The sequence below is a fragment of the Pholcus phalangioides genome, unplaced genomic scaffold (genome assembly GCF_987345545.1).
Source record: "Pholcus phalangioides strain wild (caught in Gottingen) unplaced genomic scaffold, Ppha-v1.0 ptg000011l_1, whole genome shotgun sequence".
NCBI classification, from domain to species: Eukaryota; Metazoa; Arthropoda; class Arachnida; order Araneae; family Pholcidae; genus Pholcus; species Pholcus phalangioides.
This window is the reverse complement of record NW_028301604.1, coordinates 52,232,848-52,248,516: the sequence shown is the minus strand read 5'-3', so window position 1 is coordinate 52,248,516 and position 15,669 is coordinate 52,232,848. Positions and strand designations below refer to the sequence as shown.

Here is a 15,669-nt window from a genome sequence, read left to right as displayed (position 1 = left end):
GCTGGCTGTGAGGCTTAGTTTCAAAAGTAGTTAATAAATTTGAAATGATGTTAAATCTCTATACTCCTTAACCTTTTATTACTTGTGATCTAAGGTCCTGTATTGAGTTAGCTCATCGCCTTCAAACTGTGCACTCTTTTGAGGTTGAATTTCAAATAACTGATAAGTGCATTTTGAGTTACTCATATTCAGTGTCTATGGGTAATGTTTTATTTTTGTTTCATCAGAATACAATTTTTGTCATATTGGATTATATGATTTGTTTTTTATTTCAATTTTTTCCTCTCTTCATGCCCTCACCTAAGACATCCTACCCCACTGGTTAAAAATCACTGTCATAAATGAATATATACAATATATATTGCAAACTGAAATTTTTGTCAGAAATTTCAACTAATTTCATCAAATAAGAGCTAACTCCAGTATAAATCTTTAAAAAATCAAAAAATATATATTTGTTTTTCGGAAATGAACACTTTATTTCATTTGTTAAAAAAAAACAAAATAGAGCAAACAAAACTGGTATTTACAAGAAACAAAAAAATTCAATTTTTTTATTTTATGTATATATGAAAAAAAAACCCTACAAAATCCAACAAATATGTACAATGATGAATTGAGGTAGCAATGAGTTTGTACTGCAAAGAAATTAGCATTTCATTTTGAGACTCTTAACTGTATTTTTTTTCAGTTCTTTCAACCAGCTGATAAGTAATATAAATGAAATAAAAGAAAAGCATTATGATGAAGGAATTAGTAGGAAAAGAAAGTAAGTTTTTCCAATAATATATTTCTTTAAGGTTATTGTTTCAAGTAAGATCATTGCAGTGAAAAAAAATGCAATACACATATAAACTGAAGAGCCAAAAAAACTGGTACAAGACATGCGTATGCAAATAAAAAGATATGGAACCAATCAGAGCACGACGCTGCGGTCGGCAACGCCTATATAACACAACAAGTGTCTAGCATAGTTGTTAGATCGGTTACTGCTGCTACAATGGCAGGTTATCGAGATTTAAGTGAGTTTGAACGTGGTGTTATAGTCGGCGCACGAGAGATGGGACATAGCATCTCCGAGGTAGCGATGAAATTTGGAGTTTCACATACAACCATTTCACGAGTGTACCGTGAATATCGGGAATCCGGTAAAAAATTAAATCTACGACATCGCTACGGCCGGAAAAAGATCATGCAAGAACGGGACCAACGACGACTGATGAGAATCATTAAACGTGACAGACGTGCAACCCTTCCGCAAATTGCTGCAGATTTCAATGCTGGGACATCAACAAGTGTCAGCGTGCAAACCATTCAACGAAACCTTATCGATATGGGCTTTCGGAGCCGAAGGCCCACTCGTGTACCCTTGATGACTGCACGACACAAAGCTTTACGCCTCGCTTGGGCCCGACAACACCGACATTGGACTGTTGAAGACTGGAAACACGTTGCCTGGTCTGACGAGTCTCGGTTCCAATTGCTTCGAGCTGATGGACGTGTACGGGTATGGAGACAACCTCATGAATCCATGGACCCTAGGACAGGTGACAGGTACGTAAGCATCCTGTCTGATCACCTGCACCCATTCATGTCCATTGTGCATTGCGACGGAGTTGGACAATTTCTGCAGGACAATGCGACACCCCACACGTCCAGAATTGCTACAAAGTGGCTCCAGGAACACTCTTCTGACTTTAGACACTTCCGCTGGCCACCTAAATCCTCAGACATGAACATTATTTAACATATCTTGGATGCCTTGCAACGTGCTGTTCAGAAGAGATCTCCACCCCTTCTTACTCCTACGGATTTATGGACAGCCCTGCAGGATTCATGGTGTCAATTACCTCCAGCACTACTTCAGACATTAGTCAAGTCCATGCCACGTCGTATTGCGGCACTTATGCGGGCTCGTGGGGGCCCTACACGATATTAGGCAGGTGGACCAGTTTTTTTGGCTCTTCAGTGTACATGTACTTAATCTTATCTTCCATTGTCAATGAAATATTTTCATATAACACAGGTGATTATAATTGAAGGTCTGATTTCAAAATGATCTTTAAATAAGAACACTTGTCAGAATGTTTTGAAATTTCCCATTATAACTTCAGACTTTGTTTGGTGAAGGAAAAAAATAGTTCAAATTTTTTCCATGCTGGGAAGGGCAGTCAATTCTGTATTATGGGGCAAAAATCACACAAAACTATTAAATATGAAACCAAATCATTTCAACTGGCTTACATTCAACAGCATATCTCATTTTTTTTTGGAGTGATGTTGGTGATATGCTTTGTGATGCTGACTTTCAGTTTAGCCTAATTTGTTATGTATCTGTTGAACACAGAATATTTTTATTTTTGATGTCCCCAAAGGCAAAACCATATAGTTTAAGGTCTGGTGAATATACTGGCCATCATACAAGAAAATGATGGCTGTTTGTTCTTTCATTTCCCAAAATACACTACACCGAAATTAAAAGCACAACACCTTGAAAGAGTGATGCTTTAGATCTGAAATTTCAAAGACACAAGATAGAGATAAAGATGCAATTGATGCAGTTTTCATCAAGATTTAACCATACAATCACTTGCGGTGGGATGTCAAAATTAGGGATAGGGCAAAGGATAAAAACATGTGCTGGCTTTCGTATTTCAACTTTTGCTCATGTTCCTTATCGCCATTAATCATAATGCCTTTCTGAAGCAGTAGACAGCAGTTTATTCAACCATTCCACTTCACTCATAGTTAGAAACAATTGATGACAGATGACAGCAATACACATAACTAGTATTGCACAGTAATAAACCAGCACATTAGGTTCATAACACGTACACGCACATTCCAACATGTACCAATGTGTTAAAAATTCTGCAGAGGAATGTGAATGAGGAGAATGTGTGGTTTAGTAGCAATCGTAGACAGCAGTTTCAACAATGTTCAAATAATGAAAGATGCAGAATTATCAGCATATGTGAAAGTGGTTTATTGTACAGAAAAGGGGAGCACCACTTAGACCAAAATCAAACCTTATGCACAGATAGCGGCAGCATTTTGTTCACTCGGACATAAAGCTCCAGTCAAGAAGGTTTTGAACAAAAAAGCAATGGATTAACAAGCCAATCGCCTACTCAGACAAATGGAACTCAGTGACTAGTTTGCAGTGCATCTCAGCTGACAGTGTATCACACCATCACCAGTCATAACCTGAACTGGCTTCTTCAGTTCTCATGGCGATATTTTTGTCTAGCACAAAGTTTCCCTCCAATATTGATCCACAGATAATGACATCTAAATTGTGCAGAGCTGAAACAAACTGGAACATCCAATGATGGAGAGATGACTTCAGTTACGAATCTCCCTTTTGCCTTGGTAGAAATGATGGTAGAAAATGTGTATATGTAATGCTTTCTTGGAAAAAGAACTATACCATAGTGTTTACAGTATTGGTACACGTGCATAAGACCTTAGTTGATGGTGTGGGGTGCCATAATATCGCCTTATAATGAAAATCTTGCACATCAAAAATTTACAACTTTACAAGAAGAGCAAAAAAAAGGATGGGACATCCATTGAATAACACATAAAAGGGGTCCATTTTTTTCACTATATAGAGAGCAGATCATTGCCAATTTTTTTTTTCAAAAGCTGTAATGGGTGAGATATGATATTCTCAATCTAAAACTGTCAAAAAGTCATTTTTGGTTGTCATTCATTTATGTACGAGGTTATTACATTGTAGAGCTCCCACTCGTCCTACTTTTTCTACTTTTTGGTAAAATGTCCTACTTTTTTCCTTCTTTCTCGGTTTTGTTCTACTTTCTAGTTTTTGTCCTACTTTTTACCAAAATCTATCAACAAAATTCGTATAATTGATTTTAATTGAAGAGGAAATCATCGATATAATGCCAAATAATACAAATGTAGTCGATTGCAATTAATGATTCTGCCAAAGCAGATGTTGAATTGTTTTTAAAGTTATTTGAGGAGGGGTTGTATATGGACCATTTAGTGATTTATTAATTTTTCATTTGCTTAGTTTGAGGGTTCAACAAGTAGAGTAGTGATTAAATTTCTGCCTGGTTGAAAAAAATAATTTTGTATTTACTACTTCATGGTTTTGGACAGTAACATTCATTATTCAAAATTATGGTGCACATTTTGTGTATAGGTGAAACAACAGTTTGCATAACAAAGTAGTTGGGTACGTAGGCCTCTTGTAGGTTTTGTGACTCTGATGATACCCAACAACATTCAATTGTCTTCTGTATTTTTAGGGCATGTAGCAGCATAAACAATATTTACAATGCTCAGCAAAGAGCTAGAAATAAAAGTGCTTCATTTGTCAAAAATTATTACACCGGCATTGAGCGCTAAATTTTAAACAAATACTTTTAAAATAGGGACGGACAATGCAGTAAAATCACTGGTCCACCTTGACTTATTTATATCAGACCTTGTAGTTTACACATGTTGCACTGTGCTTTTGGAAGTGGTCTCAAAAGAGCGTCATTCTTAAAAAACTTACGTCTTCATAATTTGCTGTGTGCATTGTTAAAGGGAGTTGACAGACTGGGCTGTGGAATTATGAGGAGAGACTGAAAAGAATTATGTATGGTTGCTAATACCCTATTTTAGCAAAAAATTGTTTCTGTTACTAAGTCATTTCTGTGATTTTGCTCTGGCTTGAGTCAATCTTATAGGATACTGAAATAGTGCTATGAAAAAAAAATTAATTTAAAAATTTTTCAAAAAAAAAATTTAGGGATTTTTTTTATTATGCTATGATTATGTTGTCTAGGAGGTACCCTCCTCTGTCCTACTCTTTCTAATTTTTTGAGTGGGAGCCCTGCATTGTGTGTGATCAGAACTGGTTTTTGTTAGAGAAACTTAGACATCTTAGCAATACATCACTGGTATTTTACATCTAGTGGCTGGTTATACAGCAACATGGCACATTGTTCCAACAGGATAACATACATCAACATGTTGCAAGAGGGTGCCTTTGCAGGGTATACACAGGCACACATCATATATGCAATACTTTACTCGGCCCATTCACTAGACCCTCCCTTATTGATAATGTTGAGGCCATGATGGGCTTAAGAACTGGAATGTCGTCAGAGTAATCAGTGATTTTAACAGATTTGGAGCATAGTCTTACTGAAATATGGCATGATATAACACTACAGCACATAGAAGCACTTTCTTACAATCTTCTGCAGTGAATTGAAGCCTGCATTGGATTCTGAAGAGGTCCTAAAACTTACTAAAATTTTCCTACTTTCTCTCTATGTTATGTTTCTTTTATGCATTAGTGTGCCAAGTGGATAACACATGGGTATGAGCATTTTTTTTGGATATGTATTTATTATCACCACCTTAGACTTATATTGATTATATATATATATAGTTGTATAAAAATACAAGAGAAATTAAGATAAAAAATGAAGAGGTAGTGAAAAAATATCTTTCGAATGACAAAAGTACTAGTGCTGCTCACTTGTTCTTTCAAAAATATATATTTACAAAAAAGAATTATTTTAAGGGGAAAAAAAATGGAATTTTATGAATGAAATAGAACCTATGCAGTGGGTCGTCATCAGGGGGAACCCCATGCATGGTTCGAAAGGCATAGCCACCCTTCAGTAATGCCTACACTTTTCGAACCATGCATGAGGTTCCCCCTGATGACGACCCACTGCATAGGTGTTCTATTTCACTCATAAAATTCAATTTTTTTTCCTTTTTCTTAAAATAGTTCTTTTTTGTGTGTATATATATATATATATATATGGGTAAGAATTTATATATATATAGCTGGACCAGAAAATATAGACGTCTTATCTTCTTGAAGTCCAGGGTGAAACTCTGTGAGTTTCCTTCACATAACGGTGGTGACGTTGTATGTTTTACGCAATAATCCTTATCAGTCTTATCGGCAGTGCCGTCTTAAGGCATGGGCCCACCTGGGCACGGCCCGGGGACCTCACAAGAATGAGATCTGTTTGAAATTTGCGAGAAGTTGTTTGGTAGGGCCTCAGAAAAATCAGTTGGCCCGGGGGCCCATGATACTCTTAAGACGGCCCTGCTTATCGGTTTATTTTTTTTATAAGGACACCACACTCTAAAGCCTGAAATAGAGCATATTACTTTTCTATTTTGGGATCATATACTCATCTATATATGTACTTTCTTCAGTAAAAATTTCATACAGACAGTGCAATGCATTTGAAGGGGTGTTGCATTTCTATTTTCCAGTAGTGTATATACACATAGTAGCCACTTCATTGCTATTGCAATATGCTGTGGAGCTTCATCATCACAATCAAGACCTACTTGATGGCAACAACTTTACAATTTTGATGCAGTCAAAGCCATTTTAATACGAAACATCATAGTCATGGCCGTCCTAGTGTGATACAACATGGCCCCGGGCATAGGTGTACGCAGAATTTTCTTAACATTGGAAATAACAATTTTTTACACAAACCAGTCTCATATACGATATACAGTAGGGTGTATTTTTTTTAACAATTTTCTAATTGTTGAGCTAAAGACACAAACATGCTTGGGGAAAGACTATATACATCTACTTTGCCGAACGTGAAGGGGGTAAACCACAAATTGGGTATACATGTATGAAATTTATAATGTCATGTCTACGGTATTATACCTCCCATTCTGCAAATTTGGCACCCATCCATACTTGCAATTCTGGGTTTGAGCCAGCACCTCCTAGAAATAGAAGGCCTCTGCACGGGTTGCCAAGTTCATCTGTAACGTCATTAAGACTACCTAGCAAGTTAAGTTTGCCACATTTTGAGTCACAGCATCCTATTTTGTTTCTTCTTATTTTGGCGTAGAATCTTCCTAGTTGGCTCACAAATACTGCATAGTGATTGGATATGGGGCATAGAATTCGTCGATTTTGAGCCTGATTATTTCTTTTCTGCACAACGATGATACTGGCTCACGCAGCGGAATTTCCCCCCCCCCCCGAATATTCTGAGGGAAAATGGACTACTTGCGGATGTCACGAGCAGCATGTGGAGATCTCTAGAAGGTGCTGTTCAAGCCCATTCAGTCTTCTTGTTATAATGTTATCATTACATACTTACCCATTAATCTCTAAATGTTGCCATGACATGATTTTGCAAAAGAGGTTAATATCAAAGGCAGAACAGATAACAGAGCCTTCAATTTGCAAAGTAGGGCCTAAAAATACACTTGGCCTGGGGGCCCATGATGCTTTTAAGATGGCCCTTCTTCTGTGTCTTTGATAATGTAACTTTGAAGCTTGCTGTGTTTTTTTAATGTGGTGTGTACTTCATATCTTTTATTTAAAAAAGACTTTTTTTTGAGGAATTGAGCAAAGAAAAAGAGCCAAGACATTGTCTAATAATTTTCAAAAATGTCAGTTATTGAAATGCACTTCAAATATTTATTTCATACAGTATCTATTGAGAATAGATATTGCTCAATTAGCAAAAACTTTTAAGTAAATATTGATTTATGGGAAAATTAAAAATAAATTATGTTTTATTTTGCCATGGAAATATGAAACAAATATGTCAAAATACAATAATTTTGTCAAGCTCCCTTCAATTTTTCCATGTTATTCCTCAGTGAAGTACATACTCCCATAAGCTATTTATTTTGAGAAATGTGTTCTTTAATCCTTTAATTTTGAAAATTACATGAAAATAAGTTACTTTTAAGCTATTGTATGTTTTTTTAGCATGTGCTGATTGTTTTTCATTATTGCAATAAGTTTATCCATTACTGTTTAATATCACATTATTAGCAGCATCATTATTCTATTTTTTTTTTTTTTTTTTTTTTTTTATTATTAATGCTTCCTTACGGACAAAATAAAGGTAAGGTGGTGAGAAATTCACTTTCATTCATAATGTTTTCTTACTTATACTTGTTCTGTTCAAAATTTTGATAGAGTTGATGAACGCTTTTCAAACATCAAGCTGTCTGATTTGATCAAAGTTGCAACTTTGGGTGTTGGTGGATTTGGAAGAGTTGAATTGGTAAGTATGTAAATATGAGGCTTTTCGCATAGACATCATGAACATCACTTTCGGGGACAGGCACAGTAGGTTCCCCCATAGAAATCAATGTTAAAAGTGCTGATTTCACTGTGGAAATGCAGAAATTCAGTAGGGTTTTTGCCATGAGAATAATTTTAAAAATTGAAATTGGATTTCTAATTTTTGAAATCTTTAGTTTTCTTTAAGATATGAAGCCGAGAAAATTAAATATAAAATGATAAGCCAGGCCTACTTTTGGATCAGATATACAGGGTGAGCAAAAAGTTCATAGAAACTTTAAAAATTAATAAAAACCAGAAAAATAACCGAAATACAAAACGGTTTGCAGGGTTAGCATCGCTAGATCACAGGAATTTTTTAAGACAAGAAAAACCTCAAAAACAGCCGATAGGGCTCGCTTGTACAAGCGATTTCGGTGGAAATATTCAAATTAGACGATTATAAGAACTTGCACACACTCCTAATACACAACCAATTTACCGGTGTAAACCGTGTATGTGGACCTGCTGCACTCTGCCGTTGCTGGATTTGTGACTCACCTGCAATGTGTTATCCCCCTGTGGTGGTGGTCATGTGGAACACATACTGCTGTAATAAACGATTTGGAGGCATTCTGTTCATTATTTTCATATCTTTTCTTTGACTTGTTAGTGCCACCTATCGGTTGTTTTTGTAGTAATTTTTTTCCTGCCTTTAGAAAATTCCTGTGATGTAGCGATGCTGACTCTGCAAACCATTTTTTATTTCGATCATTTTTTCGGTTTTTATGAATTTTTAAAGTTTTCTACTGACTTTTTGCCCACCCTGTATGTCCAATATAATATTGATTTCAACTTTTCATTTTGTCAAGTATGAAAATGAAAATTTTTCTATTAATTATTAATTATTTCTCTATTAATGTTTTAATATTCAACTGCATCAGTTGATATAGTTTAGGACTGTTTAACATTCATAATGACCTATAGATTATTGCTGAAACAGAAATTGTGCGGATTTGATAAAAGCATTTTTCAACTCAAAAGTGAACAGATCAATACTTTATACTTGAAAAATAAATCATATGATAAAAAAAAGGAGAAAATTGACTTATTTCTTTGATCTAGATTTGTTTCTTCCATGAGCTTCTGAGGAAGTCACCATGTTGGTTACCTAGGTTACAGTTAATATGTCCATCAAACTTTTAGTCAAGGGGGAAATACCATGTGATTAAAAACTTCATTATGTGTGTGAGATACTTGTTTTATCAGACAATTACATAATTAATTCAACACTAAAATGGGAAATAGAAACGTTCTTGTTCTTGGAGACTGGGACCGCATGTCTTTTCTCGTTGTTGTCAGTCTATGTTCTGCATGGGTGTCACCATCATCTGCCCAGTAATACTGTTCATCTCTGGTGTTGCCAGATACCTTCCATTTACCTCTCCCCTATTTCAATAGGCAAATTCCTCATGAAATCTTAGAGGTGATCTTCTCTTACTCTCTGATCTCAAAGATCCACCAGGTGAAGGTGCTTGTTGCTCTTTATCAAGATGTAGGATATACCCTGTGAGTTGTTCATGATTTTCCCTGAAGTATGTTTAATGTTCAAGCTAAGACATTTTGTCAGCTGATTGATAGCAAAGTTCTGTTGAGTAATTTCTTCAAGGTGATCAATAGTTGGTTCTTTTTCCTCTTTCTTTCTCAAATGATCTGCATGAACATATTGACCATCCGCAGTTTATATAAGAGAAAGGAACTGTTTAATGCTTTATGACTCTGTATTTCTATAGAGGGCTTGTTCCTTGGCATAACCATATTTTGTCAACAATGCTGAATTCCCTGCACTGTGATCTTTTATCATGGTACAGTTTGGACTTTAAACTTTTGGCACATTATTTATATAATCTGGTTTCAGTCTGTTGAATAAAGTACAAAGTTCCCTGTTGAGGAACAGCTTAGCCAGAGTAGGAATTTGTAGCATGCTATATAGTTGCACTATAATTGAATAAGAAGACTTGTAGTTGGTGTTCTTGGTCTTCAAACTTATTAGATGTTTTCCTGAATCTTCTCTTGAAAGTGTAAATTACTCATTCTGCCAAACTTCGGCAATTGCTTCTGGAATTTCATGGAGTTTTTCTGACATGTTTGACTCCATCTCCGTTGCAAAACTCCTTGAATTCAGATGATGTGAATTGTGGTCCATTGTGAAATACAGTTATGCGACAAATTACATATGAAGCAAACAGCTTACGGAAACATTCAATTACATGAGCTGATGTAACTTTTTTTAGCTTGAATACTTGTAGTCATCAAGAATGAGAGTCAGTGATGAAAAGCCAATTATCACCATTCAGCTGTGCTAAGTCAATATGTTCTCGATTGCAAGGTTTGCCTGTGTTATTCCATAACAATACAAATACAAAAACAACACCACAACATTCAAAATGCCCAACGAGGTGGCTGATAAAAAGATGCCCATAACAAATATGGATGTAATATACTTCAAAAATACAGCAACCCAATTAAAAATGCATTTACAAACAATATATATGCATGATAAAATATTATACAATGCCCATAAAGAATACTTATGGTTGTCTTATAAAAAACATGATTGTACCAATTTATAAACCTGCTCTTTAAAAGAATTCATTTTGATATCCCTGCGAATATCTAGGTTATACTATGCCAACGTACACCCGTAAATTGCCTAAATGTTAAGTTTTTGTAAATATGTAATGTTTCTATATTTTTTTTGGTTGCAAACCCCCACATGGGCGAGGCATAAGTAATTGATGGAACGAATCACAGAATTATGTAAAAGAAGCTTATTATGTAAAGACAATTTGCTGCCCGAAAAGTAAATTTTGTTAAGTATAGCCAAATTCTTAAAAGCTTTTGTTTTAACCTGCTCAGTGTGAGCTGAATAGAAGGGATTCCCTAATTTTTGGATAATTTATGTTACAGTCCAAACACGTTTTAGCCCCACATGTTCTATGTCACAGTCAATGCATGATCACCATAACAACATTCAGGATACTGATTTCATTGAAACAATACCAGAATGACTTTCACAAATTTTCTCCATCACACAGTTCTTCAACTTGTTTGGTATTACAGTGTGATTACAGGTTCTCATCCAATTTGTTTGTGACTATCCATGTTGTGTATAGAATAACTCTGCTTAGAGCGGGATTTTTTTCTGTCTGGGATTTGAGAATTCTTTGTTTTTAAAAGAGCTCATTTATTGTGTTGTTCACAATTCTGTAGACAGCTGCACTGCTCTCAAAATAGCTGATGCTTTTTGTAGGCAAAGGTAGTCCAGACAATACATCAGGAAAACACATTTCTTTGCCAGGCAGATGTTTGATTTCATAATCAAAAGCACTCAGAATGATAGCCTATCTAGTTAATCTTGAAGCAGCCAAACAAAGCACTTCCTTATCATTACCAAGAATGCATTTGAGCAGTTTGTGATCACTTTGTATAGTGAAGTGATTGCCTATTAGGTACTTGTAAAACTTTTACAGTCCAAACATAAAGGCTAAGGCCTCTTGATCAATGCTAGAATAGTTCTTTTCAGCCTGGTTGAGAGTTCTGGAAGCAACAGCAATCATTTTCAGCTTACCATAAACACAATGTTGGATCACAGCTCCCAAACCTCTGGTTGAAGCATCACAAGACATTACAATTGGTTTTGCTGGATCAAATTGTACTAGCAGTATATCAGATGATATTTTTTCTCAGATGTTTTCAAAGGACTGTTGATGAACCATGTCCATTTCAACTTTTGCTCTTTTGCCTCATGTAGGGATGCATAAAGCATTTGCAAATACTTGACAAATCTACTGTAGTAGATCACCAAACCTAAAAAAGATCTTAGTTCTGAAACATTTGTTGATGCAGGCAATTCCCTGAGAGCTTTTATTCTGTCGCTATCAGGCAGAACACCATTTTTGTTGATTCTGGGTCCTAAGAGTTTTATTTCTGATTTGAACAGCTGCAATTTTGACTGTTGCACCTTTAAGCCTATTTTTCGAGAAATATCAAACACTTTGCGAAGTCTTGATAAATGTTCTGTTGGATCCACAAACTACTATATCATATTGGAACCAGATTACTCCTTCCACTCTAACAAGGAACTGATCCATCAGTTTCTGGAAAATAACCGGAGCACATAATATTCCGAACGGCATGCTGGTGTAATGGTAATAACCCTTATGTGTCGAGATTACCAGATACTTCTGTGAACATTTGTTGACTTTGACTTCGAGAAATGCATCCTTCAGATCTATGATACTAAACACTACACAGCCATTCAACTTTGCAACATCCTCAAATGTCGGATACGGATACGATTCAATTGTCATGTAAAGATTTATTGAGAATTTGAAATCCCTACAGGAGAAGCCCATTCAATAATATAATTGTTTCCATCCACTTGTTCTAGTGTTCTGTTTGTACCAGTCTGTCAATTTCTTTGTCTGCAGCAACATGCGAGGAATAAACATATTGATTAAAAGTTATGAAAAACTTAATAGCACTATGGGCCTTCAGTCAAAGTGATATTCTGGGGTTCTTATCTATCTCAAAGACCTGCTTACCAATTACTATACTTAACAGTGTTAGAATTAAAAAAGAACCTACTAGTCTGCAGACATCATGACTGGTCCGCTAATTTTTTTCTGAATAAGATTAATAATTTATTTTTCTAAATATATTGTCACTTAATAGTGATATACCAAGGGTATCCAGCCACCTCGTTGGGCATTTTGCCTGTTGGCCTTGTATTTGTATACCAAGTGATATACTAAGGGGTGCAAAAAAACCCTAAAATATAATTAGAACTGCAGTCAAACCTCATAATTTAAACCACAACTGTTGATGTTGTGGCTTTACCAAAAAACAAAGAGTGAAGGCTTAAAGAGGCGTTTCTTTTTGAATTACATTTTGGAAAAACATTCTGCCAAAGATTTTGCTTCTAAAAAGATGTATACTGAATGGTGTGCCACGATTCAAATAGTAACACTTTAATTAAGAAATAATTAAAACAAAATGTCTTCCTATGAATGCGTCTTTATTTTATTTTAACATATTCAGCAAAAAAAATAAAGCATTTTTATGTGTCAAAGCTTCCACGACAGGCAAAAAAAGAGACTCTGGAATGGACTGTATGGGCCCTCTAGAACAGTATTTCTCAATTGCCGGGCCCTGATATCATTTATACCGGGCCAAGAGTGGTTAGCCATTTCATTTTTCCTCATTTATTTTTCATTGGACATTTGTTTGATCGGGCCATCAACTCACAAAAATGAACAAAACCAGGCCACAGGCTTGAAAAGGTTGAAAACTGCTGCTCTAGTGCAATGTTATTTTTTAGATAAAAATTCAATAAAACAATAATAAAAAGAAATTTTATGTTTTAAACATGATAAAATTTAAATGACAAAAGCAGTAGTGTACGCAAGATTTTATCAGAAGAGGATGGGGGATTTCATCATTTTTTTTCTTGATGGTGGGGAGTTTCCCATTTTTTACTTCATCAAAACACTATGTTGGCAGCTCAGGCCTCTCTGCTGCTTAGTTGGTGCACACAAAAACCGGAAAAATTGTGGTCCATTTTAAAAAGACTATTTAAAATGTGTGAATTGAGCACCCTATTTTTTCACAAGATTCATTTTAAAAATTTGTCCTGAATTTTAAAAATAATAAATAACATAATTTATAAGTGCATAAAGGATAGCATGCAAATAGAGAGATGTTTTTATTTCTCTTTATAGATGTTTTTATTTCTCTTTATAGATGTTTTTATTTCTCTTTATAGATGTTTTTATTTCTCTTTATAGATGTTTTTATTTCTCTTTATAGATGTTTTTATTTCTCTTTATAGATGTTTTTATTTCTCTTTATAGATGTTTTTATTTCTCTTTATAGATGTTTTTATTTCTCTTTATATATGTTTTTATTTCTCTTATATTAAATTATTATTTTATTTCTCTCTATATGTCGCCATCTGGGGGCTAACGTCGTAAGAGCTATTAGCTGAGCTAGGAGGCTGTCCATGCGCAGTCCCATTCAGCTTTCATACATATGCTCTAAGGAATGAAAATATCTGTCCTCTGTAGTTCAATGGTTAGAACACTTGCCGGGACAGTGAGAGATCGGTGGTTCGATTCCCCACAGAGGAATGTGAATTTTCTTTCCAAACTACATCTCGATCTCCGCTTGGTGATCCAGGCTTTCGTACTTAGCATGCAAATGTCAAAAAAATATTCGTTCATCGAATATATGCTAAAGGATTGAGGCAACATTTGGTACACATGTTGTTTGTATACATGCAACATATTAAAATAAGTTTCTCTCACATAAATTTTTGAATTTTGACAGACGCTGCTTTTTAAATATTTTTTACAACAATATTAAATGACTGAGACAACATAAAACGACTGAGGATCAGTGATTCTCCCACCGGAGCTTCTGCCACCATCAATATATTGAAGGAGGGGGGATTTTCTGCTGCTAGTCCCGTGGACCACTACAATTTTTTTTCAGTGGTATGATTGTTTAATCAGTGGTCTCGGACCAACAGACTACCAATGATTTCAAACACTGCTTAAACTTAAACCAAATTTTGTTATCATAAGACCTCGGGACCATGGGTTGACCATTGACACAGCCCTTACAGGTAATGTCTGAGGTCAGCACAAAATTATTGGAAATTGTGCCTGATAGCCTGAAAAGGGGTCCCTAAGTCCTGGACAGGTCAAAAAATGTATTATTTTAGACCAATTTCGCCGATGAAGAAAAATGAGAGGTGCCTATGAAATTTTTCTGGTGCCTGAATTTTTTTTTTTGATTTGTTAAGTCCTGTTTTAGACTATTCTGGGGAGTTGCAGACACACGATGACTTACGCAGGGAAACCATGGTTGGCAAAAGTTCGAGAAACACTGTTTTAGAGAGTTGCTGTTGCCTCAAGCAGGGCCGCAATTAGATGCTTGGACAGCCGGGGCAAGCATGCATTTTAACTCCCCCTTGTGATGTTGAAGGAGAGGTTAAAGGAAGAAATTTGAATCCCCATCTCTAGTTTTTCACCTGGTTCACCAGACCCATCTGCTCCCCACTAGTTGTGGCCCTGGTCTCAAACATTAGGTGTTCACACACTAGAATATTTTGATGTTGACATTTTTAAATAGAAAAATAAATATTTTAAAAAATTCTTCCAAAAAATGTTAGTTGCAAACTTATATGGCTATTTTGTTAGACACAGATGGCAAATGACCCATCACAGACATTTGCTTTGAAGATAATGAAGAAATACCAAATTGTAGAGACAAGACAGCAACAGCATGTGATGTCTGAAAAGTGCATAATGGAAGAAACTGATTGTGACTTCATTGTCAGGTATATGAAGATTATGTTTTATTGCCAATAAACTATAATTTTGTCATAGATTATTTATTATAGATCAAAGAATTGTTTCGTCAACACTCAGTATGTGCAAGTGATATAAACATGATCAGAATTGGTGAGCCCACAGAATTTATGATTTGGTGTTTGTTTATAATTAAAAAATAATAGATGAAGTTTCTTGTGAACTCAGTTTTGTGTATAATTATTTTTGGAC

General features: G+C 35.3%; 1 protein-coding gene across 3 annotated transcripts in view; it reads left to right on the top strand.

Moving 5' to 3' along the window:
* Positions 1 to 15,669, top strand: part of LOC149080550 (cGMP-dependent protein kinase 1-like) — a 210,857-nt gene that overhangs the window by 143,911 nt on the left and 51,277 nt on the right. For all 3 annotated transcript variants that reach the window (XM_089239653.1, XM_089239654.1, XM_089239656.1), the window contains exons 9-11: positions 692 to 769; positions 7,955 to 8,042; positions 15,307 to 15,446. In XM_089239653.1, coding sequence (XP_089095779.1) covers positions 692 to 769; positions 7,955 to 8,042; positions 15,307 to 15,446 — 306 coding nt within the window. The remainder of the gene's footprint in view (positions 1 to 691; positions 770 to 7,954; positions 8,043 to 15,306; positions 15,447 to 15,669) is intronic.